Genomic DNA, 27,792 nt, shown 5'->3' with positions numbered 1-27,792 from the left:
GTTACAAAATCCTTGACTGACATTCAGTTCCACAATCACCAGTTGGTGGCGTTAATGCGCTAATTTCGTTGCCTGCCAACCGCTAATAACCGTCAAAGAAGAAGACGAAGTCAGCATCGCTGCAAAGCCATTACGGAAGACGACTCCGATTTCTGTTTTCACAGGTGGGTTAAGTGCACAAGTAATAGATAGGTATCATTTTCACAAGTGTTTTGAAGTACAGGACTTTGTTTTATTCATATTGATTCTATTTTGAGATATTTCTGTGCATCGGAAGTGACAGTTAACTGCCGTTAGCTGAAATGCCAGCTACCGTTGTGCCCCTTTTTCACGGGATCAACTTTATCCGGCCTGTTTTGTGAGCGTCTCACTGTCAACTGCTGTTTTTCCAGTGGTTGACCTGATTTTAAGGTCCCTGCTCAAGAGGAGAGTAGATACTTGATGATTTGAAATAAACATCCTGGTTGGCCGTGATCAGCTGTGAAAGTAAAGAGAACAGAAAACAAACCGCCGCCGTTCTCCAAAGAGGGAAGCGATGGAGTCCTCCCTAACTCTTTGAAGAATCTGAATTGATATGAGTTGTAACATTTAATTTCCATTTAGGATCAATGAAGTATTTTTGAATTTGGATGTCTTTTACAAAACCTTCCAGCACTGCCCTATTTGTCCTTTTATAGCAAGGATAATTTAGTCATTTATTTATTTTTCCTCTTTCTATGCTGGTAGGACAAAGGTAATGTTTTACAACTGGTCTGATCACCAAATGAGTCGATTTATCAAATATTATTGTACAAGTGCAAATACTGTAAAACACATACATCAGCTCTTGTGGTATGAATAGATGAATATGAATCCGCTTATATTTTATAACCAAGGACAGGAACATTGCAGAAAAGTTTATCAGACAGAGTGAGAACTAACTTCTTGGCATGAAAGGTTTGTTACAGAAGCAAACTTGTTTCCCAAAACTGTTTGAGAAAGTAAATAACCCACAGAGCAGCGATAGAGATGCTGCATCAGATCCTGACGACTTTTAAGAAGAGGAAGAAGAATCCGCCTGCTTTCCATGACCTACAGCTGAAACCGCTCAATCAGCTGTTGGACATTTTATAATATCTAAATCTTTGTTGTTTTTCCTGCAAAGGATGGAGAACAACAGGGATGAAGACTCTTCTACTGTCAATGTCAACAATGCCAAACATCCTCTTAGTAGTAAGTATATATTTTATAAGGATTCAAATCTAACAATATTACCCAAAAGCATTTCAGACATCTTTATTCCCTCTGTAGGAAGTTACAATTTCTTGACACGGGCTGTAGAAGGAGTTGTTTTTATGTCACATGTAAACCTGAAGCCTTAATCTTTTTGTCTCATCTGAGAAATCTCTCTGCAAGCTAGGTTTAGTTGTATAGCACATTTCAGCAACAATTCAAAGTCCTTTACATGATGAAAACATAAAATAGCTAGATTTTAGTGGTAAAATAAAAGAAAAATTAACATATTTTGAAGTATGGACTAAAATGAACACTGTTTAATTTATTATTGTAAATCAGTCAAAGTGAACTCTAAACAAAAATGTTTTTAACCTTGATTATAAAGAAGTCATGTTAAATAATGTTAAATAATTTTTCTAGTTTTTTGGAAGTTTATGCCAGTTTAGTGAAGAATAAAAACTCACAGCCACCTCTCCATGTGTGGTTCTGATTCCGGAGATGCAGAGTAGACCTTAACCTAAAGACCAGGGACCACATGTATAAAGCGTGCATACACACTAAAATGTGTGGCACCATATTTTACTCACTAGTCAGCATGTATAAATTTAAAAGTGTCATGAAAGTTTGCGTAAATATACACAAACCTAAATATTTAAATATTGTTTTACCGATTGCACGTGTTTCTGTTGTCGCAGAATACTTGCTGCATTGTGCTTGCAAGTGTTCTGCATGTTTTTATCTACGTTAGATGATTTTATGGTCCTATTTTGACAGATCACATAGCATTTATGCCTCAAGAGAAATATTAACAGCCAATCCATGTGATCGGTATCGGAATTGGCAGAAAAAAATGTGATTGGAGCACCCCTAGTATATTGTGATTAATGGCATGAAAGGCTTTTTAACTTTATGCATGCCACACTTTTCAAACACTTGTAGACATGAGGTCCCAGGATATCGGCATGGAAAGTGGATAACTTTTGATCTTCAATGCCTCAAGGCTGTACTGATTGTGAAGCCTGTATGTCAAAAGCCGTACGAGGATTTCGCTCAGATTCATTAAGTGTAAAAAAGACAAAATGGTGGTTTTGATTCAAAATGGCCGACTTCCTGTGGGATTTGGGCCATGTGATAGGTTTTCACCATGGTTCCACGAGACTTTTAGGTTTGCCCTTACAAGATACACACGTGTTCTGAATTATGTAAATCTTGGTAAAAGTATGGCTTTTACCATTGTGGCAGATATTTTGGGTGCTTTGGAGAAATTAGACAACACCCACCAAATATTATACTGGATTTCTGTTGGGGGTTGGACTAGGACTAATGATGGTGAGTTTGGTGCAGTTATCCTGAAATATGTGTAAGTTAGAGCCAAATATATGTCAACGGCATGACCTCTGTCTTTGTCACACCAACTTGTGACCAACTTGTTATTTGTCAAATGACACAAGATCATATTTATTAGGTCAGGAGCATTCGAGGGGTTCCAAGGAAAAAAAGTGATTTCCTGCAGTTCAGTGTGAACCACAGTACAACCAGTAGCCACGCTTTTGGAGGTGGGTATTGAGTGTGCCATGAGAATGATATGTCTTTGGGAACAAAGAATTATGTGCGATGTGCATTTACGTCTCACTCATGCTGCCCAGCGTGTGGCTCTGTGTCTGCGTTGATGAAGTTCATGTTTGTGGTCCCGGTTAGCCGGTGCACTAGTGAACCACTGGTTTGGGCCTGTGGTTCAGGCCATGGAGGAAATATAGTCATGCAGCAAGTTGGTTTTACGTTTTTAAAATGTTTTTATTGCTATTGCAGTGAAACAATACATCAAACTGCTCCATATCAAATGCTTTGTCTACTTACAGTCAGGCAGAGTTGAGTCGCGCGGCCATAAATGTTGGGCAACCAAAACAGTCTCTGTGGCGCTTATTAATTTAAAATCTTTTAATGTATCTATGCTGAAGCCATTAAGTCGAATGTAACTCCATTGATATTGATAAACAGATGTTCCATTTCTGTGTCTGTGGTCTGTGTTAAAATGTCAGAAATTATGGGGCTCCTAAATGCCTGGAGGGACTTAAGCACCTGCTGACTTTATTTGGATTTAACAGAAGTGCAAATACTTTATATTAGTTTTATTTTCTTGATTTGTTGTGTCTGAGACTCTATAGTTGTTGGTCTAAATAGCATTTCCCCTAACATATATAATAATCCAGAGATAATTTTACATTTCCTCTCAACTTATCATCTTTTAATACAAAAACATGGTGAACCGCCTCGGCGCCCCGACCACCAGGCTTAGCAAGTTTCCTGAGGGAAATCCCAGCAGCCTACATCACTCATGCCAAGTTTGATGCCAGTTGACCTTTTTCTGTGAAAGTTATGGCGTTTGCTTGTTTTGGCGAGTAGAGCATGTTCGATTAAAGTTCAGTTTGGTTAAAGCTTGAAAAGACTTCTGTTAATTTATGAATAACTGAACGACTTTGTACGGCACTACATTAAAACTCGTATCAACCTTCCAGACCACTCAGATCCTCTGGGTCTGATTCTGCTCTGCATCCCCAGAACCAGAACCAAACATGAAGAAGCAGCTTTCAGCTTCTGTGCACCACAGATCTGGAACAAACTTCCAGAAAACTGCAAAACATCAGAAACACAAACAAATAAACTTGATTGATTGATCAATAATGATATTGATTCCATTTTTTCTTTCAGCTAAGGAAGTGGAAGCATCAACAGTCCAGCACTCTTTTCTGTTGTTGGTGTGTTTGGGGGTGTTAAGTGTCGTGCTGGCTGCAAAAATTGCTTACAGTAAGTTTCATTTCAACAGAATTAATTTTAAGTAGCTTCCTTTATGTGGAGTTTTTACAGGTTTAGAGACGATTTAGTGCAAACTTTCAGGCTGAGGACCACTTTACACATTTAACAAACACTCATGGACCAGCAAACTTGAAAATGTCCCACAATAACACAACCTGAAGTGAAAATATTAGTGATGTCTTTATGATGGCTTCACGAAAATATTAGTGTCTTAACAATAACAGACTTATTGTTATTTTCTCTGTTCATTCTAATGAGAAGAGTGGTGTTGTTTTGTAAATGTGACTGGCCACAACAAAACAATGAACCCGTCTACCTGTTTTGACTTATTTATAGTCTGAAAGTGTGGATTCTAAGCTTTCCAATGATGTCAGACACAGTCAAAGAAGTTGTGTATTAATAACGTTTTAGGGATATTTGTAATTTAGAATCACAATAAGAGAAAAATGAACTTGAATTGCTTTGGCAGAAACAAAAATCTTTATCTGCACCAATAAGTCTAAAAATGTTTCACTAATTTCTATCAATTGTATTTGTTTACTGGTTAAATATTTTTTAATTAAATAAAAAAACCAGCTGATGTGTGAGCAGAGCATTATGAGCAAACAAAGTGGTAAAAAACAAAGACCAGCTCTCACTAATTGAGACTGGAGTCTTACCATTCAGCAAACAGAAAAGAGGAGGTTAACAAATAATTTAGTTCTTGGTAATATTTGCACATCTTCTCTCTCTCCTACCGATTGCTTATTTTGAAAACCTGTTGGAAATAAATAGTCAATCTAATCAAAGAGCCATTCAAATGAATCGAATCACTCATGAATGACACATCAGTGCTCTCTCAGCAGGTATGATGGCGCACCAGGTGAATGGCATGATGAGTGAAGATGGTGAGCGCCAATAAAAACAGGAAGCAAACTAATAAGAGAGAACCTAAAGAGGACAAAACAATAAACTTAATGAAAGAAAACTAAACGGAAATGCACAAAGAACCAAATGCATTTAGGTTTGGAAAAAATAATAAAACCTTCTCATTTCTGTCCTGGATTGATAGATTGTTGGATGTTTTTCTGGTGGTATAAAATTTAGTATTTGAATTCCTGCTCTGAATAAACTAAGAAACTAAACTAAATACAGAGGAATAAATCTATATGACTCAATGTTGTGTTTTATTGTTGATTCTATGTTGCATTGTGTTTTTGTGTATGATGTAAAGCACTTTGAAATGCCTTGCTGCTGAAATGTGCTATTCAAATAAAATTTGATTGATTGATTGATGACAAGGCCTTTAAAGCAAAAATTAATACACAGGCAAGAACAGACAGACACTGTTTTCAGATTAAAGGTAATGTTGTTGAAGTGCCATGGGTTTGTTGAGACCATAGCTAGTACTAAGAAGAATTATATTTTACCAAACATAACAGTCGGGAACTTATCACTTATTTATGTTTTTTTATGTAATTATTTCTTCAGTATTATTTTTCATGTTGGCGTTAATGTCATGATGTTGTTTAGTGACTCCATGACACTTTCAGTTCATTAGGATTTGATTAAGATTAAGATGCCACAGAGCTGGTTAATCTATTATTATAGATTAATAGTTTTACCTTAAAACTATTAATCTATAAATCTATAGACGGGTTTTTTGAAAAATATCATCCATGTTTCTGTCCCATATTTGTGTGGCATTAAAAGGATCTGGAACTTTTGTTTTTCTACTGAAAGCTCTGGTTTGCACAGTAAATGCCATATGGGTGAAATTTTTTAGATGATACTCTGATGTCCCATTCTCCTGAAGGCAGCACAGAGCTGCACCACCAGAAATAAACACTGAAGATAAGAAGAGCTATGATTGATATCGTCGCAGTTCGATCCGTGTTTTAATGTTGCAGAGCAAAGTGTTTTCACAAATAGTTCAAAGTTTTAACTGGTGTTGTTGTACATCTTTTATCTGGCCATTTTGTGCAAGGTTTAGCAATTAACATCAGAAAAAGATGTTTTTTTTTCCACTCTGATTGACGGCTGATAGGCCTACCGATTTTAAATTGAATGTCCATTGCATTTTTCTTACACAACTTTAAAAATTATTTCTATTCACATGGCTTTTTATTCAGTAATCTGTTTTTCTTTAAAGGCTTTTTGTTGATAAATAAAGACACAACAATACAAATCAAGATGGCAACAATAATGATGGTAATATTAATCATAAAATAATATTCAGCGCAAGTAGCCTACAACTTCTTTGATGGGGCAATAAGGGGCCACTGATAATGGATAGGCAGGCGCTGGTCCAAAAAAGGTTGAGAAGCACAGCGACCTCTCTCTCCATAACCAGCTGTCTGACAAGCATACTTTTCTTTTTGTATGAGCCATGTTATATAAGAAACCCTATAATATGTGCAGAACCTGGCACAAATTCGGTCATAGAGCTTGTTAAAACCCATGTGTCCTGCCCAGGGAACACCGTGACCCAACTTTAGCACTTGTCCCCTTAGAGCTTGAGGCCCCACCAGTTTCTCAGATCCTGTTTTCCCACACTGAAGATAAAGTAACCCATCTCTAAGGATATAACCTTACCCATCAAGATGTCTAACGATTTCTCCATCTGTGATTGAAATTGCTTGATCAAAAACACCCATCAGTGAGTCATCATGCTGTTGTAGCCTCTCGAAGTGACCCTGTGAATCCACAATGTCCCCGTCAAAATCTGGCAATCCTTGTGATGTTTGTCTAACCGTGCCTGCCATTTTATAAAGCGTCTTTGTTGTTTGGTTTTTCTCACTTTATCTAAGCTCTCAGCAGGAATATCCTAGATAAAGAAGGGCAGTTCTTGTAGAGAATTTAGTTCATCAACAATCTCAGGTTTTGCTGGCCCGTTCCCATAGCATCAGCTATAGGTTCAGATGCATCATCCCAACTGTTTAGCCAGTCTTTGTGATCTGGTTGCAGCATAGACTGGCTGACAAGATTGGATCTGTTCTGGTAAAACTGGAACAAAATAATTTAAAAGATAAGTTTGGTTTGGAAGATCTAATGCTTAAAGGCAAGTTGTTCCACATATTAGGAGCAGTAACAGCTAAAGCCCGGTCCCCTCTGCTTTTCAGTCTGGTTCTGGGAATATGTCTGGGCAATTTATTATTTGACCAAAGTGTTCTAGAGACGGAATGGTTATGAAGAAGGTCTTGAAGATAAGCTGGGGCTAGGCTACGTGGAGCTTTAAAAACCAATAAAAGAATTTTATAATCAATCTGATAAGAAACTGGCAGCCAATGCAGAGACGCCAATACTGGCGTTAAATGCTCTGATTTCCAGGTTCCAGTTAAAGGTCTTGCTGCGTCATTTTGAATCATTTGGAGACACTGTAAAGAAGAGTGGTCCATATTTTTATGAGTTGCAATATCCATGGAGGCATGGATAAGTTTCTCAAAGTCTTTAGGAAAGAAGCGAGATGTAACCTTTGCTAGAAGGCGTAGATGAGGAAAGCTTGATTTGACAACAGAGCTCACCTGCTTATCCAAATTAAGATAAGTGTCAAAATGATACAGAGATTCCTAACGGAAGATTGATAATAGAAAGGAAAAGTGAAAAGATATATTAAATTTCTTAAAAATATGTCCAAGAGGCAGCAAATACAAAATAAATAAAATAGGGCCTAAAATTGAACCTTGAGGTCGTCCATAATTTAGAGGTGCTGCCACAGTGATCAACATGAACAGAAAAACTTCTGTCTTTCAAATATAACAAGAACCTATCTAAAACTGGACCCTTAAGACTAACACAGTGTGTCAATCGAAATAAAAGGATTTTGTGCTCAATGGTATCAAACGCTGCACTTAAATCTAACAACAATAAACCACAATGTCCCCTGAATCAACTGTTAGAGAGAGATCATTAAATACTCCAAGCAAGGCGGTTTCTGTACTTTGTCCACATTTAAAATTGGACTGAAATTTCTCAGATATATCATGATCTGTTAGAAAAGACTGGAGTTGAGTAAAAACAATCTTCTCTTAGCAAGACCATTGTGGTCTAAGTTGGGTTTTTTAATAAGTGGGTCTACCACAGCATGTTTGAAAGCAGCTGGGACACATCCAGTCGAAAGAGAGGTATTTATTAAGGTGGCATGAAAAATATCTCAAAATAAGCGAGCAGGGAGACAATGGACAATTTGATGGCTGTAGATGTCTAACAAAGCGTTCGAAGGTAATATCACCTAGAGGTGTTTCCTGGGGATCCAACACTGGCAGAATAGTAGACGCCCCAAGGCTGAAATGTTGTCAGCGGACAATTCTAAGAATCTGTTACAAAGTTCAACAGAAACTGTAAAAGCAGGTGCATTCGGTGGGGTTAATGAATTTATCTAAGACTTTATAAAGAACCTGAACATTCAATGACATTCACAACAAACATCAAATAGGACAAATGTATTTCAAAGTATTCAACAAACAAATGGCTCCTACCAGGATAGGATACCCTAACCCTATACCTCAACCAGAAACCCTGGATGAACTGAGACGTTCGTCTCCTACTGAAGGCCCTGTTTGTTATTATGCAATAGCCAGCCTCGCCCTCTCCTCACAACTCCTCGGGCTGACTACTGACCAGTTCTCTGTCTAACTGGTCCGGAAAATCTCTAAGACCTGGGTCTTACCCTGTACAAGATCTATAAAGATAATCTGTTTAAACCGGTGGCGAAAGGGACTTGTCTAGCTCTAACTACCTCCTATCCAGAAGTTACGACCCTTTTCAGTTAAGAAACAATCAACTGAGTAGCCCTCACAGCTGCATAGCTTCAATAACCACTTCTGTTAACGGTAGTTTCCTTCCTGTTGTAACGTGCACTTGTTAACGGCTAGATATTATTTAGTGACTAAGATTTAAGTCCCAGAGTCATTATTTACACTGACCAAAGGAAAGTCTGAAGCCACCACATTACTGGAATCATGTATACTGGTTTTAATATAAATAGAAGAACTGTGATTAAAATGACTTAATTAATTTCAATGTCCGCAACCTAATCGGAATTTTAAAATATATGTATTTATTAAGCAAGCTTTAGCAGGGAAAATGACAGACATAAGAATTCACTTGAGATCACACCATACAAATAAAATCAATACAATTTAGATCAATTTAACCTTTACCTAACAACCTCCCTACACTGTCATCTTATCTATCAAATAAGGCTTTGGGGTGCGGCACAACTCATACCCATCGGTGGAATTGGATCTTGGCAACAGAAGTCCTTGTGGTCCTTGGTCAGAGTCTTTATCCTTGAAACATAAATCCTCCTTGGTGTTGAAGCAAAGTGAACTGTCCGTTACATCCAATCGCACAGCTCTCAATCACTCCTGTGATCTTTGTTCAAAACCCCAAGTCTGTTGCGATGAATTTTGAGATCGTTGGGTCGAGCGTTGAAATCTAATGAGGAACCAAGGCAGTGGGTCGGTGGATCTCGTCCTCTTGTCCGGTGTGAGTCGCTTTCATTGGTTCCAGGGTGTGGTCCTCTGCTGGTCTTCTTGCTGCACTTGTGTCGAGTCTCAGCACCGGGGACGAAGAACATCGTATCACCTCGGTCTCATGGTTTTATACTTTTCTCCCTCTCTATGGGAGTGTACCTGTTGAAGATTGCGCAATAACGTTCCTGTGACATTTGTAACTTGGGTCACAATGATCCGATTGCGAGATAATGTACTTGTGACACTTGTGACTGTTGGAAACTTTCTGAGAAACAGCAGCAGGCATACTTGTGACATTTGTGACTGTTGGAAACTTTCTGAGAAACAGCAGCAGGCATACTTGTGACATTTGTGACTGTTGTAAACTTTCCGAGCAGCAGCAGCAGGCAGCTGCACATCTTAACCCACTCTCACATCCTGACCACATCCTGACATTTGCAACTTGCAAGCACACCCCAACCTTACTTCTCCTTTGATTCTATCATTCATTTATAATGTTATGATAACCATAATTTATTAGTTGCTCTTATTGTAATCTTAATGTGAGTTATTACAAATGTTTTCTGTAAAGAAACCAAGAATAATCCATGATTCTTATTATTTAATATCAAAGTTACAGTTACTTGTTTTACTTGTAAGAGTACCCACTAATGCAAATGTAAGTGTAAGTATTATTACAAGCAAACCAATATTAATATAAGTATTTTACTTTGAATCTTATCCAATTACTCACAATGTTTAGATTTCTTTCTTTAAAACTTTCATGCTAAGTAATAGTCTGAACTATTTTTATAAATCTGCAGGCTGGAAACTTACTTCCTCTTTTTCCAGGAAACCTGCTTTTCCTGTTTCATGACTTTCTCTCTTGACTATGATTTCTTATGATTAAATAGAAAAAAGTAGAATTAAAGCAAAGTTTGCAGGAGACAGAAACAGCACACACAACCACATTGATTTTATTGACATTTAAGTCTAATGTTGGGTCCAGATTTTACTTGAGTAATTAATTTTAAAGATAACTTTATTTATTGTTACTGTTAAACTAAAATCTCCAGCATGGGGAAGTGGGATGATCTCGGATTTTCTTGACAGCCCACAACATCACCTTCAGGTCAGGGGATGCACAGACTTACAGTGCAGCCAGGGCTAAGCTGAAGAGGGGAATCAAGAAGGCCAAATACCACTACAAAAGGAAGGTGGAGTATCATTTTTCTAACTCCAACCCCGACGTATGTGGCAAGGCCTTCAGATTCTCACAGACTACAAGAACCCTAATACCAGCACCGCTTCGTCTGACTACCGAGCGGTAGTCAGACTCAATGACTACCGCTCGGTAGCCCTTAACCCCATCATTACCAAGTGCTTGGAGCGGCAGGTCCTAGCACACCTCGGCTCCTGTCTTCCTCCCACACTAGACCCCCACCAATTTGCATACAGGCAGAACAGGAGCAGACAGGATCCAGTCTCCATAACGCTACACTCTGTCCTTTCTCACCTGGACAGCAAGAACACTTACGCCAGACTGCTGTTCTTAGATTTTAGTTCAGGATTCAACACATTTCATCACAACTCATTACCAAACCTACAGACGTTGTGCAACTGGTTGCTCGGCTTCCTGACCTGTCGACCTCAACATTTCCGGCTGGACAACCACTTCTCATCCACCATCATCATAAACACCGGAGGGCCACAAGGCAGTGTGATGAGTCCCTTCCTCTACTCCCTCTTCACCTACGACTGCAGACCGGTACACGGCTCATACGCCATCATCAAGTTTGCAGACGACACCACGGTGATCGGCCTCATCAGAGATAATGATGAGGCAGCTTACAGGAAGGAGGTAGATCATCTGGTTGAATGGTGCGACAAGAACAACCTGCAGCTGAACCCCGAGAAGACCAAGGAGCTTATTTTGGACTTCAGGAAGAACGCTGACCTACATCCACCCATCCACATTAAGGGGACAGTGGGGGAGTGTGTGGACACCTTTAAGTTCCTGGGAGTCCACATCTTCAAGGACCTGACTTGGATGACCAGCTGCTCCAAACTCAAGAAGGCGCATCAGCGCCTCTTCTTCATGAGGAAGAACCACCTGTCCTCAGAGATCCTCACGAACTTCTACCGCTGCAACATTGAGAGCATCCTCACCAACTGTATTACAGCTTGGTTTGGGAACTGCTCTGTCTCCAACCGGAAGGTGCTGCAGAGGGTGGTGTAAACTGCCCAGTATATCGCCGGAGCACCGCTCCCTGCCATCAAGGACATCTACAGGAAGCTGTGTTTGAAAAGGGCCAGGAAAATCACAAAGGACTTCACTCACCCAGCACACACACTCTTTTCCCTCCTGCCCTCTGGGAGGCGCTACAGAAGCCTACGGACCAGAACCACCAGGCACCGGAACAGCTTCTTTCGCACAGCTGTCACGCTTTTGAACGCCTCCTGACATAAAACATAAACTATAAGGACTGTGCTCCCCTATCCTCTCATACAACAGTAACACATGGACTATTCTCACACACACACAGTGATGGCATAGTTACTTTGAAAAAGTAACTTTAATCGGACTACTGATTACTCCTTGAAAAAGTAACTTAGTTATATTACTGACTACTTGATTTGGCAAGTAACTAAAGTTACACTAAAAGTAACTTTTTAGTTACTTTCATCAGCTGCTAACAACAACGCTCCGCCTCCTGTGAAAATAACATTGATCTTTGTCAATACTTAATTGTAAGCTATTTTATAATGGTAACATCAACAATGTGTCTCCACTGATAAGGTTGAACTGAAGAGGATATTGTACAAAAAAAAACGTGACTGATTTGTGTGGTCCACTGTTGTCTGGAAAACTCTAAGAAGGATTTTAAAGCCCCCCCCCCCAGCCTCCAGGTTCTGCGTTACGGCCCTGCGTTTGATGTCGCAGCGCACAGAGCTCCTCCTGCAGCTCCACAACTCGGATGGCTGCACAGATTTGTGACACTTATCTTAATATTAATCATTATAAAGGTGTTAAGTTGCCATTATAACTATTGGCAACTACGGACATGTTTATTCGTGGCTGTTTTCACGTTTATTGCGCTGTTCATATTGGTCTCGATGTTTGGAGTTTTCTGGAGCGCAACGCGAAGCTCGACGTCATTCAGAGGTAATACATTAACTTGAAATTAACAAAGACACAGCGGGACGGATCATCCGGGAAATGATGGACAGGGAGAGACTGAGTAAAACTACCTTAATGACGGACAAATTCTGGGATTTATTTTGAGTCTCTGCTTATTTCCAAGCCCAAATGAGTAACTTCACGTTCAAAAACGAGCCCCAAAAGGCGCAACCCGCCGCTTATTAAATTTGCAAGCGTCTTTAAAAAAAATGAAGCCCAAAGTCGCTTATAATAATCGGACTTGGCGACAGAAACTCAAAATAGTTCCAGTTTTTCCACCAACAAAATGCGCATCTCCCTCCATTGTTTACATTTCTGTTGCATAGAGACGTCGGTCACTCGACAAGACGAGTAGAGGAAATACGATTAAACAACAAAAGAAGATAGTAATGCAAAAATGATTTTGATAAGTAACTGTAGTCTGACTACTGGATTTGAAATAGCAACGCGTTAGATTACTCGTTACTGAAAAAAGTGGTCCGACGTCAGTAACGCGTTACAAATTAACGTGTTACTGACATCACTACACACACACACCATGGACTGTTCTCCTCACACACATATACAATCTGTAAATCTTATCTGCCTTTATTTATCTTGTATTATAAACCTACTAATACATATATAATCCATTTCCTAACATTCTTGTATATTCTGTATAATCTGTGCATATAGCTCCCATATTTATATTTATATTTAGTCTTGTACACCTGTAAATAAATATTTATATCCTGTATAGCACTTTGGCCGATTATGATTGGCGGCCAGTCGATCGTCACACCTCTAGTTTAAATTAACCAGTTACAAATGCAGGGATGCTAGGCGGGTTGTTGTTTTTCACGTGGTCACTGGGCGAGAGATAAGCTACACCTTTAACAAGTCATCAGCCTGTCAAATAGCAACACAGATACTGTTCTGCCCAAGGCTAGTAGTTAGTAGTATGCCTTAATAATTTAGTTTAAAAAACTTCTACAGTATTGGTTTAACTGTATTTTATGTTGAAGGGGAATTTTGAGGTAGCAGTGCATTGTGGGTAGCAGAGGCAGTGGCAGTTGGAACAAGTGTTTGCAGAAAGAAAGCCTGGATATTAATGTACAAACTTCGCCTCCTGTTTCCTTAAACTTTTCCAACACCTCCAAAAGCAATGGCTGTAAGTTTAATCTGTGTTCTGTTGGTGTTATATGTTTTATTAGAATTTATTTAGAGATCGTTTCTCAAAAGTGTTTATTCCAGTAATTAGCCATGTCCCAAACGTTGTTTTTTTTTTGCATTGTAATGATTGTGACTGTTTCTTAACAACAGCTAAGATTAATTGTAATTAATGTTTTGTGATATTAGAAGTTTATTCTGTGCATTTAGAGCTGATGCATATTTATTTTCTGTTTCTGTTTATAGTTTCACTCAATGCTTTCATTGAGCTTCTTACAATTATATAAAAATTGCAAGAAGACTGTAATAAAGGAGCAAGACGTTCGGCTACCTGGCTCAGGAAAATTGAGTTTGGCTTGCTGTTAATCTACGTTAACATACACGGTATATCCAACACGTAGGGATAACAGTATAGAACAGGGGTTCCCAAACTTTACCATGCCAAGGCCCCCCTACACCAGTACACTTTCAGCTGAGGCCCCCCTCAGCTGAAAATGAGCTGAGGGGGGCCCCCCTCATTTCATGCGAGTGTTTACGCATGAAACATGCGTAAACACTCGTGTAAGTTACAACAGAATTAAAAAATGAGTGAACAAACCATCTAAATAAAAACACATTTATTTTGTAAAGATGAAGTCACAATTATATTTTATTAACCTTTAATTAATTTAATGAATAAAATATAATAACATAGGCCCACCACTTAAATTTTAATAACCTTTTTTTAAACAATGAACTTCTTTATACTGTTGAGGAAGAGAATTACTAAGTTAGCTTAATTTGGAAAAGCTTGGCTCTCTTCCTTATGGTCCCGGATACCTGGCTCTTCCGGCAGGGCGGCGTGTGGCAGCAGGAACAACGATGCGTGATGACGTCACAGAATTACAAAGTTTAATCTCACAACAAGCAACGTATGAGTTAACAAGAAAACTGCAGAGTTACAGAGACATACATTTGTTACCTGAGACAAAAGAATTAAAAGACAAAGGGACAATGACAGAGAAAGAAAAGGCAAAGACATGTCTTTGGAGAAGGCTGATGCCAAAACGGCAAAAATATAACAGCAATCTGAATTATTAACATTGTGCACTAACTTTTATAGTGAAGGTGTTTCTCTCCTTGTTAATGTATTCAATTAAGGCGTACCCCTGGTTCAACCAACCAGGAGCTCCCCTGGACACTCAGAGGAACTTAGACCTTCCCTTAATTTCACGCAAGAGATCAAAGGCCACTTGCTCTCTGGAAGAACAATGGAGCAAGCAGCTGCATCCTAGTCTTCTGGGCTCTAAGGCCATTTGGGCAAATAAAAGCATAAAACAAGACTTCACAGATACCTGTGAAATTCGGAGGGTCTCCTTCACAAAGTTAAGCTCAGTAAAAGATTATCTTCACAAACCTAATTCTGGTCTACTGCATTCAGCATTTTCTCCAAAGATTTAAGTCCTTGCTTTATCACATAAATCCTGAACAGTTTTCTAATACTAAACAACACATTTTCATTGAAACAATTTCCATTTGGTTCAGATATTATCATAGACAGTACAATTTTCAAATACATTCAGCATTCACCATTCTAAACTTAGATAATGCACTTTGATTAAAACTTGCTATTAATACTTAGAAAAATGTTAATGATCTCAACATTCTATGTTGCATTTTAGTTTAAACCATGCCAGATGTGATTAAAAGACCTTTGATGTTCTGTGAACCCAAAAGAGTTCTGTTTCACAGGCAATACTAATTTTATGGCCTCCTGACCTCTGATAACACAGCAGGAGGAACCTCACAGAGAGATCACAGTTTTGACCTACTTCTAAATATTTACCGATAGAGTAGTTTTAGTTTCAAATCCTTTACACAAGCCTGTTTAAAATTAAGAAATTTGTTCAAAATCAGACTGTTCATTATAACCTTTACATCTGGGGTAAGATTAGCTGTATTAAGCACTCCAAAATAATAATTTTCCGTAACAATACCTTGCAAAAACAGAAAGATTTGTGAACAAAATAAAAGTTTGTCCCAAAGTAAACATGCAGGCATTTTATATAATGCAGACCTAACAACAAATGTAGGCTACATGAGAGAGAGAGAGACAGAGATATACCATGCTAATGGGTGCAGTGGGCCTGATGGCTTCTACACAGTTTGTCAAGTCTGGGCTTGATGTCTGTCAGAGCAACACGCATGTCATTCTCCACATTCAAACGTGATCTGTGTTTAGTTTTCAGTACTTTTAAAGTTGAAAAGCCAGACTCACACAAGTAAGTAGTTGCAAATTGAAGGAGACATTTCAGAACCCTTTCAGCTAGGGTGGAAAACTCTTGTCTTACATACAGCCAGAAGTTTGGGAGAGAAAAGGTTTCAAATTTGACTTTTAAGTCCCATGAGGTGGACATATCAATCAGTTCCTCCTGTGCTTTTAAGTCCAGAGAAGAGCCAACATCATTGGCAAAGGGGGTCCTGACCCAGTTTAGCTGAGAGTTGTCAAGGTCAGGGAAATAGTCTCTGAAATATCACTGGAGGTGTTCCAAGTGTGACAGTATCAAAGGGGAAATGGTGTCCAAATCACCACCAGATGACAACTCTTGGTGTAGTTGTGGGACCATTTCTGTAGTCCCTTCTTGCACCTTGCTTGCCCATAGGTCGACTTTCATGGAAAACCCACGTAGTTTGTCTTGCAGATGCAGTATGTATGTTTCACGTCCTTGCATGCTTTGGTTCAGTACATTTAGATGGTGAAATATGTCTGCCAAATATGCAAGCTTGAGAAGCCATGGTGCATCTGTGAAACGGCTTGCCAGCTGATGTTTTTCAGACTCAAGGAATTCAGCGATCTCTGTCCGCATCTCGTATACACGGTTTAAAACTGCCCCTCGAGAAAGCCAGCGTACATTTGAATGCAGCAGCAATCCTTTAAACGGAGCTCCCATTTCGTCACACAGAATGCCAAAGAGTCGGTCCTTCACGGGGTGACTTTTAATAAAGTTAACCACCTGCACGGTCTCCTGCAGTACTTGGTTAAGCTCGTCATCAATGCGTTTAGCCACAAGGGCTTCGCGATGGAGCATACAGTGTGTGAAAATGACGTGTGGGGCTTTCTGTTTTATTAGCGCAGTCACTCCGCTGTGTCTCCCTGTCATAGCTGCAGCCCCATCCGAACATACTCCAACACAACGGGACCAATCAAGTCTATTTGTCCTCATATAATTGTCCAAGACACCAAAAATCTCCCTCCCTGTGGCCCTACGTTCAAGCGCTTTGGAGAACAGTATTTCCTCTGCAAACTTTTCTCCTTGAAGGTACCTAACGTAGACGAGCAGCTGCGCGGCATTAGCCACATCAGTGCTTTCGTCCAGTTGCAATGCGAAATAGTCACTTGCTCGTACCTGGTCCAAAAGTTGATTAGAAACGTCCCCTGCCATGTCACTTATTCGCCTACACACCGTGTTGTCCAAAAGTGGTATAGCATCCATTTTCTTTGCCGCATCCTCACCAAGCATTTCCCGAACCATGTCTTTGCATGCTGGAAGTAAGAAATCTTCTCTGTCGGTGTGGGGCCTCTTTGCCCGAGCTATGTGGTACGATGCCGCATAGGATGCTCTCAGTGCTCTCTCGGGGACGTTAGCTTGCTGCACAAATGTTGTCGTCTGCTTCGTTATTTGTTCCTCCTTGCGTTTGAAATATTCCACTGACTTTTCAGCCTGCGCTGGATGTTTCTGTTGTAAATGCCGTTTAAGTTTGGACGGTTTTAAGCACTCGTTTGAAAGAATTTCGAGGCATAGCACACATTTAGGGCACTCCTGTCCATTTTTGTGTGTGACTGTAAATCCATAGTTAATATAGACCTTTTCATACTTCCTCAACCTTTTTGGCCAGTTGCAGCTCCTGTGTTTGATCAGATGTTTGTGGATTGGTGGGGTCTTCGCCAGGTCTTTTTCTTTTCAAAAACTTGACCATGTTAACTGTTTGCCTCCTATCTGTTTAGCACTATAATTTTCACGAAGATAATGTCGGCGCAAGCTAGTCAGGTTTGTTTACAAGTGCGTCATGGTCATGGCTATGCCAACCAATTAGAAAGAGATGCAAAAAAGAAAAAAAAAGAAAGAGATGCATTATTTAAAAATATTATTTGTAAGCTTTATGTGAATGATTTTCATAATGCAGTTATACCCAGACAGGAATATTTTAATTATTTTTATTTTATAAAATAATTTCATGTATAACTTTTTTTCTTCTTCTCCGTCTTCCCACGGCCCCCCCAGGCACGGCCCCCACTTTGAAAACCACTGGTATAGATAGTATCGGGGCAAGCAAACTGTGCACACACACATTCCTGACGGCAGTTTAGAGAGACGGCTTATAGTCGTGTGTTTGGGCTCTGAGAGGAAGCCAGAGTACTCAGAGAAAACCTGCACATCAACCCGGAGGACATGCAAACTCAACACATATGGACTTGAGGGTTTCAATCAATAGACCTTATTGCTGCAAGGCAACAGTGCTATCACAATGCAGTCACCAACAATAAACAAGTTAATCAAATATTACAGTTTACTGTCCTTTGGTTCTACCCTAAGAATACTGTCTGATATCGTAGAAAAGGACTGAGAAACTGAAAATGTTAATGCTTCTCTGATAAAGATAGTTTGAATGACTCTGACTAATTTGTGTGTTTTTATAGTGAGTGTGATGACAACCAAGCAGCATGAAAATATCAGCAACCTTACAACTGAAAAACGTCAACTGTTTGAGGCAAAACAGGTGATGAAGAGCCAAATCAACCAACTGGGCGAAGAAAAAAACTGGCTCTTGGTCAGAGAAAAATTGCAACAACTCAGAGAGAAGCTTACCAAAGACAGAGAGAAGCTGGGCAGAGAATTACTATGGATGGCCCAAGAGAGAGAGAAGCTGAGCCAAGAAAGAGAGGAGTTGAGACTAGGCTTAAATGAGCTGATCACAGACAGAGAGAATCTGACCCAAGAGAGAGAGAAGCTGGCCCGAGAGAGAGAGAAGCTGACCCAAGACAGAGAGAAACTGAGCCAAGACACAGAGAAGATGAGCCTAGAAAGGGATGAGCTGAGTCGAAAGAGGATGGAGCTTAGCAAAGCAGAAGAAGAACTGAACAAAGAGAAAGAGGAACTGGACCGAAATATAGACAATTTGAAAAAAGAGAAAGACAAGCTGGGGAAAGAGAAAGGTGTTCTGAACAAAGCAATAGATAAGGTAATGAGTGATAGAGAGAGAGTGAGGAAAGAAAGAGAGAGGGTGAGACAAGAGCAAGAGAAGCTGGGCTCATACAAGGAACTACTCAATAGAACAGTGGACCTGGAAAAAGAGAAAGAGAGACTGGAAAAGGAGAAAGAAGAGCTGAGGAAAAACAGAACAGAGATAAACAGCCAGAAAGAGGAGCTAGAGAAAGAAAGACAGAAACATAACAAAGCTGTAGAAGAACTGAAGAAAAGGAAAGAGGAGCTGAACAAAAAGAAAGAAGAGCTGAGGAAAAAGAAAGAGGAGCTGAACAAAAAGAAAGCAGAGCTGATAAAAGCGAAAATGGAGCTGTACAAGAATGAAGATCAGCTGAACAAAAAGAAAGATCGGCTGGGAAAAGAGAAAGAGAGGCTGAGCAAAAAGAAAGAGAGGCTGAGCAAACAGAAAGAGGAGCTGAGCACAAAGAAAGAGAAGCTGATCAAAACAAAAGAGGAGCAGAACAAAGAGAAAGAAGAGCTGAACAAATTAAAAGTAGAGCTTGCCATAAAGACAGAAGAGCTGAACGAAAGGAAAATGGAAATTAACCAAGGGAAAGAGAGGCTGCTGAAAAACAAAAATGAGCTGAGCAAGATGGCAAATGAGCTGAACAAAGAGGAACAGGCGCTGAATGAAGAGCGTCAGAACCTGAGAGAATTGATAAGAAAGGAAAGCGATCGATGCAAGGATGCAAACCCTCTAAGAGTCTTCAAGAGTGAGATCTTGAAGTTTAAAGTCTTTCCAACTGCAGAATTCTGTCCTCCAGATAGTAATTATATTTCTACATGATCTCTGAAACTCTTCATTTTAATTTTGAAATATCCTACTATAAATTGTTTTTCAAGACACAGATAACTTTGTCTTGAAAAACAGGTCACTTTTCACCAAGTGAGCCAGTAAAATTAACTCATTAGCAATAGGTTAACAGCCAAGTTTTGATTTCAGAGAATATTTCTCACTAAAATGATATTGTAACTTAATTACCTTCCAATATTGATCTGCACTTTAAAAGCTTTGAGTAATTTTGACAACTGAAATATTAAATAACACAGATTCTCTGTATATATATATATACATTTTCCACTTTATTCTGCTCTTTCCTCTTGTCTAGTGAAACCAAAATGTCGGCCTTGCAGGATCGGATGGCTTACCTTCAAGGAACACTGCTACCTTATTTATTCTGGACAAGATTGGAAGTCTTGGAATGAAAGTCGAGAGATCTGTCAGGAAAATGGTGGAGACTTGCTTACAATTGAAGATGTGAACGAGCAGGTAAAATATAATGTCACCTGTACTCTTGATGTTTAAAGCTAATCTGGAAGATTAATAGGTTGACAACTGGAATCACACATACTAGATGAATCACTGTCACCTAATTTTTTAAGACACAATAGAAAATATAAAGGAGGAGGAGACGTTGCCTCAATACATAAGAACTTCTTAAATTGCAAAAAAAGAGAAAAAACTTCAACTGTTAGGTCATTTTAACTCTTGAATGTCTGGCAATTGAGGTAAGGGGTTAGGGTTAGGGTATACATGAACTTGGATACTAACTCAGTCCAAAACCCCAACGTCTTTGACTTTAATGAGCTTTTATCTCTTACATGCACCAATTATGACTGTTTAATAATTGTGGGAGATTTTAACATCCATGTTGACAAGCCCAAAGACAGAGGCAACAACCTGTGATATTCTTAATCATTTTGGTCTAATTCAGCATGTTAAACAATCAACACACAATCTAGGAGACACTGGACGTGATTATCAGTAAGGGTGTGAATATTTCCAGTGTCTCTGTAACTGATGTCATCCTGTCTGATCATTTTGCTGTTATGTTCTAAAATTCTTTCTCCATTGACTCACTGTTAGGTCTAATTTACCTAAACACAGACACAAAGAAGAAACAAGAGTCAGAATTTAGTTTTATCTGCAGGGAGAATACAGTTGAAACCCAGTTACAGATTTCGGCCTATTTTCTGAAGCTTCAACTGAAGTCTTCTCACGCTTTTATTAGAATTGGGAACCCCCTAGTTACAGACAGTGGGCAGCCCTGAAGGGAGGGGGAGCAGAAAACAGCTGCACACTCCCATGAACACAACTCACTTATACAATCTTCAAAAGCGTATTTCATAAGATAAGACTATAGATCTGCAGTTCCTCTGGGCAATCAACTCCGGAATGCCTCGTTCATGGTATCCTCCTTTTCACTCCTCAGCAGGCCGCTTTCAGAGATTCTGCAAACGCTTCAAAACACTCAAAGCACATCATTAAAATGCAAATACAAAGGTAAATGAATGGATGGTAATATAAAATAAAGGTAAAGCAAATAAATGATAATAAAATATAAAATTCTCATGCTGTGACCATGAAGATGAGTTTGCAGATAACTTTCATTCTAAAATTTAAGACATTATTGCATTGCTCCCATTAAAGTAAAGTTTGTGTGTGGCAGGAGCAGGTCTTCATGGAGATATGTGCAGGTAGATGTGCAAGAAAACTTTGTTGTAGGGCTGAACCTAAATCACGTAACACTGAACTTCATGATTGTAATGAAATCGACAATGAAAGACTGCAAAGCTATCACTCCACACTAAAACATGCAAGGGAAACATTCTTTGCAAAAACATTAACAACGCTCTGTCATGCTGGTATTTAATCTTCTGACCCACAAGCACAGACACTCTCAGGAGACAGGTAAAACTTAAAGATTTATTACTATAATGAATAATTACTCTCTGGCTGGTCCGGAAGAACCTGAAAGGCAGGAATCAGAAACACTACGATGAGAGGAGATTGGGTTCGATGGAAGAAATGTGAAATGATCTTATTTAAGGTGGAGAGAAGGTCTTTGTCCTGGTGTGTTGATGATGGCAGAAGTTTATTGGGCTGGACAGGAGAGACAGCAAATGCTAGGAGGTGGGATTTGTGAGAGGACGGACAGATAAAGCACTCAGGAGGAGGATGATGAAAGTGAGTAAAGGCTGCCAGATGTGGAGATGATGTCCAGAATTTATGCCAGAGACAAAGTCTTGAAGAAGGTAATTTCAAAAGCTCAGAAGGGGACCAAAGAGCACAGCAATCCTGGAAATGGAGAAAATTCAGCTTGAACAGGTTCAAAAGAACAAGGAGAATTTTTGCAACTTTTTGCAACATGTGACTCATTACATCCATAAAGCTCCTTGAGGATAGAAATGATTTTAGTCGGATGCCCTCGTTCCTGACTAGAGCGATATATGATTTCATCCCTTTCCTTCTAAATGGCCATACAAAAAGAAGGCCTGATCTTCTGCTGACAAATTTTGTGCCCGCATATATGTCCGTACCTCCTCAACCCACTCGCTCATACTAATCCCCATCCGTCCCCTAAACATAGGACACTTACAATCACGTGGGACAAACACTAACCTGTCCGTTACTTGGGCAGCGGGGAGTGCAGAAGCTGAAGACGGCCCAGCACTGGAGCTAGATGTGTAAGGCGAACGCTCTGCAAGCAGCTTCTCATTGTCAGCCTTTAATTGCGCAACCAGGGTCTTCAATTCCACTAGCTCTTCCTCCATTACTACAAATAACCAGCTCAAGAAAATAAATGAACCGCTGCTGTTTGTCTTTAGCACACCCAAAAAATAAATAAAAATTTCTGCTTGAGAATAAATATCACAAAATACAATAAAATTGTGAAAGAGTCTCAGCCTCAAGACTGTAAAAAAAAAGGTCTTGCTCTCAGCGCCAGAATGTGACGGTACCTGTGTTTTCCAAATTGGCAACTTGAATTTTAAGATCACTAATTTAATAAATATAAGGTTTCAATAATTCTACTTAAAAAGTTACCTTTAAGGCACACAGGTCCGCTACAGATGAGGCTTGAGACAATTCCGCCCAATCCAATCAGTTTATTTATTGCACAATTGTTGAATAAAAAAATATGCTAATTTAAAACCACTCACACATTAAAATAACAGTTATGGCTCAACTCAAAGATGGCAGGGCAAATCAGGGTAGTGACCTGCAAAAGAAACAAACAAACAAGAATAAATGGAAATCGTGCACCAAACCAAACAGAGTACCACCACCCGGAAAGTCCACCACCAACACCATGAGCTGGCCGTTCCTGTCAAAATAAAAGAGACATTCAACTTGCATACATTATTTCATAGTTATGCAGTCCAGTCCAAACCAAATCAAGCAGTAACAGTCCAAGGTAGGAATCTGTCCTAGGACGAACCGCCACGCCGCAGCAGACGCTGCCCAGAGCAGCGCTAGAAGGGTCAGTAAGAGCTGGTCACAAACCAGCCCGAATCGGCCACATTGGACGAGGGACAGGAGCCCGCTTTACGCCGACCAGGACGGCGAGCATTAAGCCAACAACCAGAGCGACGGGTAGGCAGCCGACGACGGATAACCGAGATAACAGGCGGACCGCCAGCCAGGAACAACAGGCAAACAGCCGGCCAAGGACAAACGGCAGTGTCTATCAATACATGTCAGAAGTAGAATCATGTCAAGGACAAACGGCAGTGTCTATCAAACATACATGTCAGAAGTAGAATCTGGAAGCATACAAGGAAAGAGCTTTTCACTTACCACTGAGCTCTATGTGTAGAGCCTCTAGCAGGGAGGAGAATCAGGCAGCTTGTACGGACCGCCTGGGTATACAGGTAAAGCTGAGCTAAGGCTAGGCTAACAGACATTAAGGGTGTGAGAATCTTCTTACCACAAGAAGGCTCGATCAGCAATTAGTGTCGTTTAAGCGCATCATTCAAGCGTGCATTAGTGTGCGGCTGGAGTGCAGCGCTAGCAAACACAGAGGTCTAACCGGAAGGAAAACATGATGTCTACCAGGTCAGGGAGGGCCCTTTATATACAAACAGTGCCACAACCAATTAAATTCAGGCAGCTGTGTGGTGCGTTCAGAGCCCACAGGGCATACTGTCACACAATCACTGATTAGATGCTTAGAACAGATAAATGTGTGGATGAGCCAAAACTTTCTCCAGCTGAACAGAAACAAAGCTGAAATTATCATCTTTGGGCCGAAAGAGGAACGATCTAGAGCAGTGTTTCCCACACCTGCTCCTCAAGGGAATCTGCCCTGCATGTTTTAGGAGTTTCCCTGCTTCAGCCCAGCTCATTTCAATTGGTGGATGATTAACAGGTATTTGCTGAACTGCAATCACCTGAATCAGGAGTATAAAGGCAGGGAGACTAAAATATGCAGGGCAGTCTGCCTTGAGGACCAGAGTAGGAAAACACTGATGTAAAGTCAACGGACAGCTTCAGCTATTACAACTAAAAACCAGCGATCAGGCCGAAACCTGAGAGTAGTGATTGACTCAGACCTGAACATTAAAAGCCACATAAAGACAGTTACAAAGTCGACCTTCTATCACCTGAAGAATAATTTCAGGATTAAAGGAGTAAAAAAAGTCAATCCTCCAGCTGCTGCTGATCTAGAACGCTGCTGCTGGCGATCTGACTAAAACCAGGAAGATGGAGCACATTACCCAGTTCTACAGTTCTTCCACTGGCTACCTGTAGCTCAGAGAATAGAATTTAAAATACTGATGTTAGTTTATAAATCACTGAACGGTTTAGCACAGTGCTTCTCAATTCCAGTCCTCAGGCCCCCCTGCCCTGCATGTTTTCGGTGTTTCCCTGCTGCCACACACCTGAATTAGGGTGACCAGATTTGGATTTCTGAAAAGGAGGACACTTTTTTTTTTTTGTTGTTGGGGGGGAGGGGTTATAAAGTACCCCCCTCTCCCCCCAAACAAAAAAAAGAAAAAAATTGTGTCTCGTTACTAACTTTATACTGCCTAACAGTATGGAAAGCAAAGCTGCCTTCTGCTGCAGTGACGGCTGCACTGTCTGACTTTGTCACAAAGAAATCTGTGACTTTAGCCGAAGAGCTTTCGCCTCTGGCTGCTTTCGCGAGCTTTGCTGAATTCACTGTACTTGCAGGTCGTTGGCACCTTTATTTGCCACAGACACATAAGTGCCTGCCTTACACGTCAAACACTCCGCCTCATAGGAATCACGACCTTGACGAAAGCACGGGAATCTTTTCTTTAATTCCTCCGTAAACACTTTCGTTTAGGCATTTTTGCCGTAGAATCGGCGGACACACATGTTCTATCGCCTGTCACACTTAAGGTTTAACTAGTCTAGCGGCCGGTGTACAAGTCAACTCAGCTATCTTTACTTTTCCTACACACTCGCACACATAATGCAACGTGATTGGATTTGGGGAGAAGGGCGTGACTAATTTGCCATACAAAGAAACCTGGAATGGAGTAGTGGAACGGAGTGGCAATGTAATCACAATGCACTGTAAGCTATGTAATGTGTTTTGAGGCAGTTGACCAAAATCCCGGATGATTTTTAAATTCCCCCAGAACATTTTTTTAGCTCTGAAAAGTAGGACATGTCCGGGAAAAAGAGGACATCTGGTCACCCTACCTGAATTGAATCTATGAGTGATTAACAGGCTTCTACAGTACTTTTTTTTTCCCCTCCAGGGGTCTTTTGTGGGCTCTAGTGTCTCATATGACAGTAGGCTGAAAGGAAAGGGTGAGAAAGAGGGGGTAAGACATGCAGCAAATGTTGCCGGGTCCGGGAATCGAACCCGCAACCGTTACAGAAAAAGGACTCAAGGCCTCCAAATGTGGGTCGCGCTATCCCCTACGCCACCACAGCACACCCAGGCTTCTACAGTACTTGATGCCGGCAGAACAGGTAATGCAATCATTTGGATCAGCTGTTCAGAAGTAGAGACACATCTAAAACATGCAGAGCAGGGGGGCCTGAGGACTGGAATTGAGAAGGACTGGTTTAGCACCACATGAAAGATCTGCTGCTGTTATATCAACCCTTCAGAACCAGAACCAAACATGAGAAGCAACAATCAGTTTCTATGCAACAGAAATCTGGAACAAACTTCTGTAGAATTGTAAAACAGCCGAAACACTGAGTTCCTTTAAATCTAAAGACCCACCTGTTTAGAGTTGCTTTTAAAACGTTAAAATGAAACAAACATTTTGATTACCATTTAGTAACGATGGCACTTGACAAAATGTAACGCTTCAGTTAACTGTGTTCTATGACTTTGTATTTTTGTGTTTTTATGATATAACACTTTGAACTGCATTGTTGCTAAAATGTGTTGTTCAAATAAACTTGATGGATTGACAGCTTGAAGGAAAAAAGATTTATGACAGTCTGAAATAAAATCTGTTCACAGGAATTTATCGCCAGGCACGCCATATACTACACGACTGTGGAACACGGATACTGGATAGGATTATATTACACGACAGGCATGTGGTTCTGGGTTAATGGACATAACAACACCCATAAGTAAGAACTATTATCTAAAGATATGTATATTTAAATCTGCAATATGTAACTTTCATGGAAAATAATTTTTCATATTTGTTGAAACTGCTATCATGTCCTAACAGTATGGAATCAGACTAATAAGATGTGAAAACATTGGGTTCCTCTGCCTTCTCCCAATGCTCTGAGTGCTAACTAGAAGCAACCAATCAGAGCCTGGGGGCGGGTCTTAGCGCTGTCAGTCACAATCTAGTGCGGCTGCTCTCTGCTACTGCTTTTCCCAATCAGCAGATCCAGCTGTGAATGCTCAGGCTAGTTAGCATAGCCACTGATGGCAGCGGATACAGTTTTACTGTAACAGTAAGTTGTTTCTCTGCCGTTAGCACATTTAGCAGAATCTAGATGAGGTTGAGTGACAACGTTAAGACCCTCCTCCTGGCGTAGCCATTGTCCCTTTAACTTTAAAGTTGGGTTTATTCTTCCAGCTGTAAATCTATGAACATTCAGGGCATTTGCTACCTTTTTGTATCTCTTTCCTAGTTTGAGTAAATTAATGGGCTTCTCTGAACCTTCTGACATTGCCTTTGACTAGGCCATTATTGTAACATGCAATGAAACACAAAGTTCTTCCACACTCCGGATTGGTGAAGGCCTTCATTGGTTAAATCAGGGGTGATCAAGAAAAACCCCTGATTTGCAAACACATGCTCTCATGAAGCATTCTGTTCAGAGGGATGAATAATTCTTAGACTTCATCTTTGGAAGTACTTCTTTATGTTGGATTTGGATAAAATATTGTTGTTTCATTGATTTATTTAAATGTTTAACTCCTTGAAGTGTCATTTATCTTCTGAAAACATCTGAGAAAATTTCAGTTTAACCAAAATCCTAAATTCCTTTTGGGGTTGAATAATTTATGTATGTCCTCCATCTTTCACACAACCCAGTTTCTTGTCAAATAAAGACCACTAAATCCAGGACAATCCTTTAAAAACTTTGATCTTTAAAATATTTAGATCTTCAAAATAATATCTATAAAGTTTGTAAAACACCTTTTAATTACAAAGCATTGTCTTTTCAAGTTTGTTATTCATATAGAGACAACAACACATGCTGACTGATATCAGTTTGATGTCAATAAGCTGCTCTACAATTTTTATTTTATAAATGTTCTGAGGTCCATGTTTCTGTCTTAAAGCTTCTGGATAGCAGATATTAACCCTACAAGAGGAGCAGCACTGCAATTACCAGGAAGAAACCCCAAAAGCAGCTGGAAAATGACTCCTAACACAGATCTCAAGAACCCGTACATCTGTAAGCATGACGTGATTAACTTTGTCTATCACTGACACAGTTCTCTTAAGTTTCAATGAGGAATACTCAATTGTTTCTTCAGTTTTTCTCATAAATAAAAACATAATCTCA

At 39.9% G+C, this 27,792-nt stretch overlaps 1 protein-coding gene across 3 annotated transcripts; it reads left to right on the top strand.

The window, feature by feature from the left end:
• Positions 1–50: 50 nt before the first annotated feature.
• Positions 51–27,792, top strand: LOC122831853 (golgin subfamily A member 6-like protein 22). 3 transcript variants are annotated; one of them, XM_044118367.1, is made up of 7 exons: positions 51–164; positions 1,145–1,212; positions 3,925–4,020; positions 18,473–19,750; positions 20,147–20,307; positions 26,273–26,388; positions 27,566–27,792. In XM_044118367.1, exons 2-7 carry the CDS (start codon positions 1,146–1,148, stop codon positions 27,714–27,716), a joined length of 1,869 nt encoding a protein of 622 aa, XP_043974302.1. In that variant the 5' UTR covers positions 51–164; position 1,145; the 3' UTR covers positions 27,717–27,792. The 3 variants fall into 3 exon arrangements, with proteins under 3 accessions (XP_043974302.1, XP_043974301.1, XP_043974303.1); XM_044118366.1 differs by having other exon boundaries at positions 18,473–19,804; XM_044118368.1 differs by lacking the exon at positions 3,925–4,020 and having other exon boundaries at positions 18,473–19,804.

Source organism: Gambusia affinis, linkage group LG05 (genome assembly GCF_019740435.1).
Source record: "Gambusia affinis linkage group LG05, SWU_Gaff_1.0, whole genome shotgun sequence".
Lineage (NCBI taxonomy): Eukaryota > Metazoa > Chordata > Actinopteri > Cyprinodontiformes > Poeciliidae > Gambusia > Gambusia affinis.
This window is presented reverse-complemented; position numbering and strand designations above follow the sequence as displayed.

What these genes read in the sequence shown, in the direction of transcription:
- LOC122831853 (XM_044118366.1), top strand. Translation starts at nt 1,146, where the DNA reads ATGGAGAACAACAGGGATGAAGACTCTTCTACTGTCAATGTCAACAAT. An exon ending in TTGAAGATGTGAACGAGCAG is followed by an intron (nt 20,308 to 26,272) that starts GTAAAATATAAT and finishes ATCTGTTCACAG; the next exon opens with GAATTTATCGCCAGGCACGC. An exon ending in GGACATAACAACACCCATAA is followed by an intron (nt 26,389 to 27,565) that starts GTAAGAACTATT and finishes TCTGTCTTAAAG; the next exon opens with CTTCTGGATAGCAGATATTA.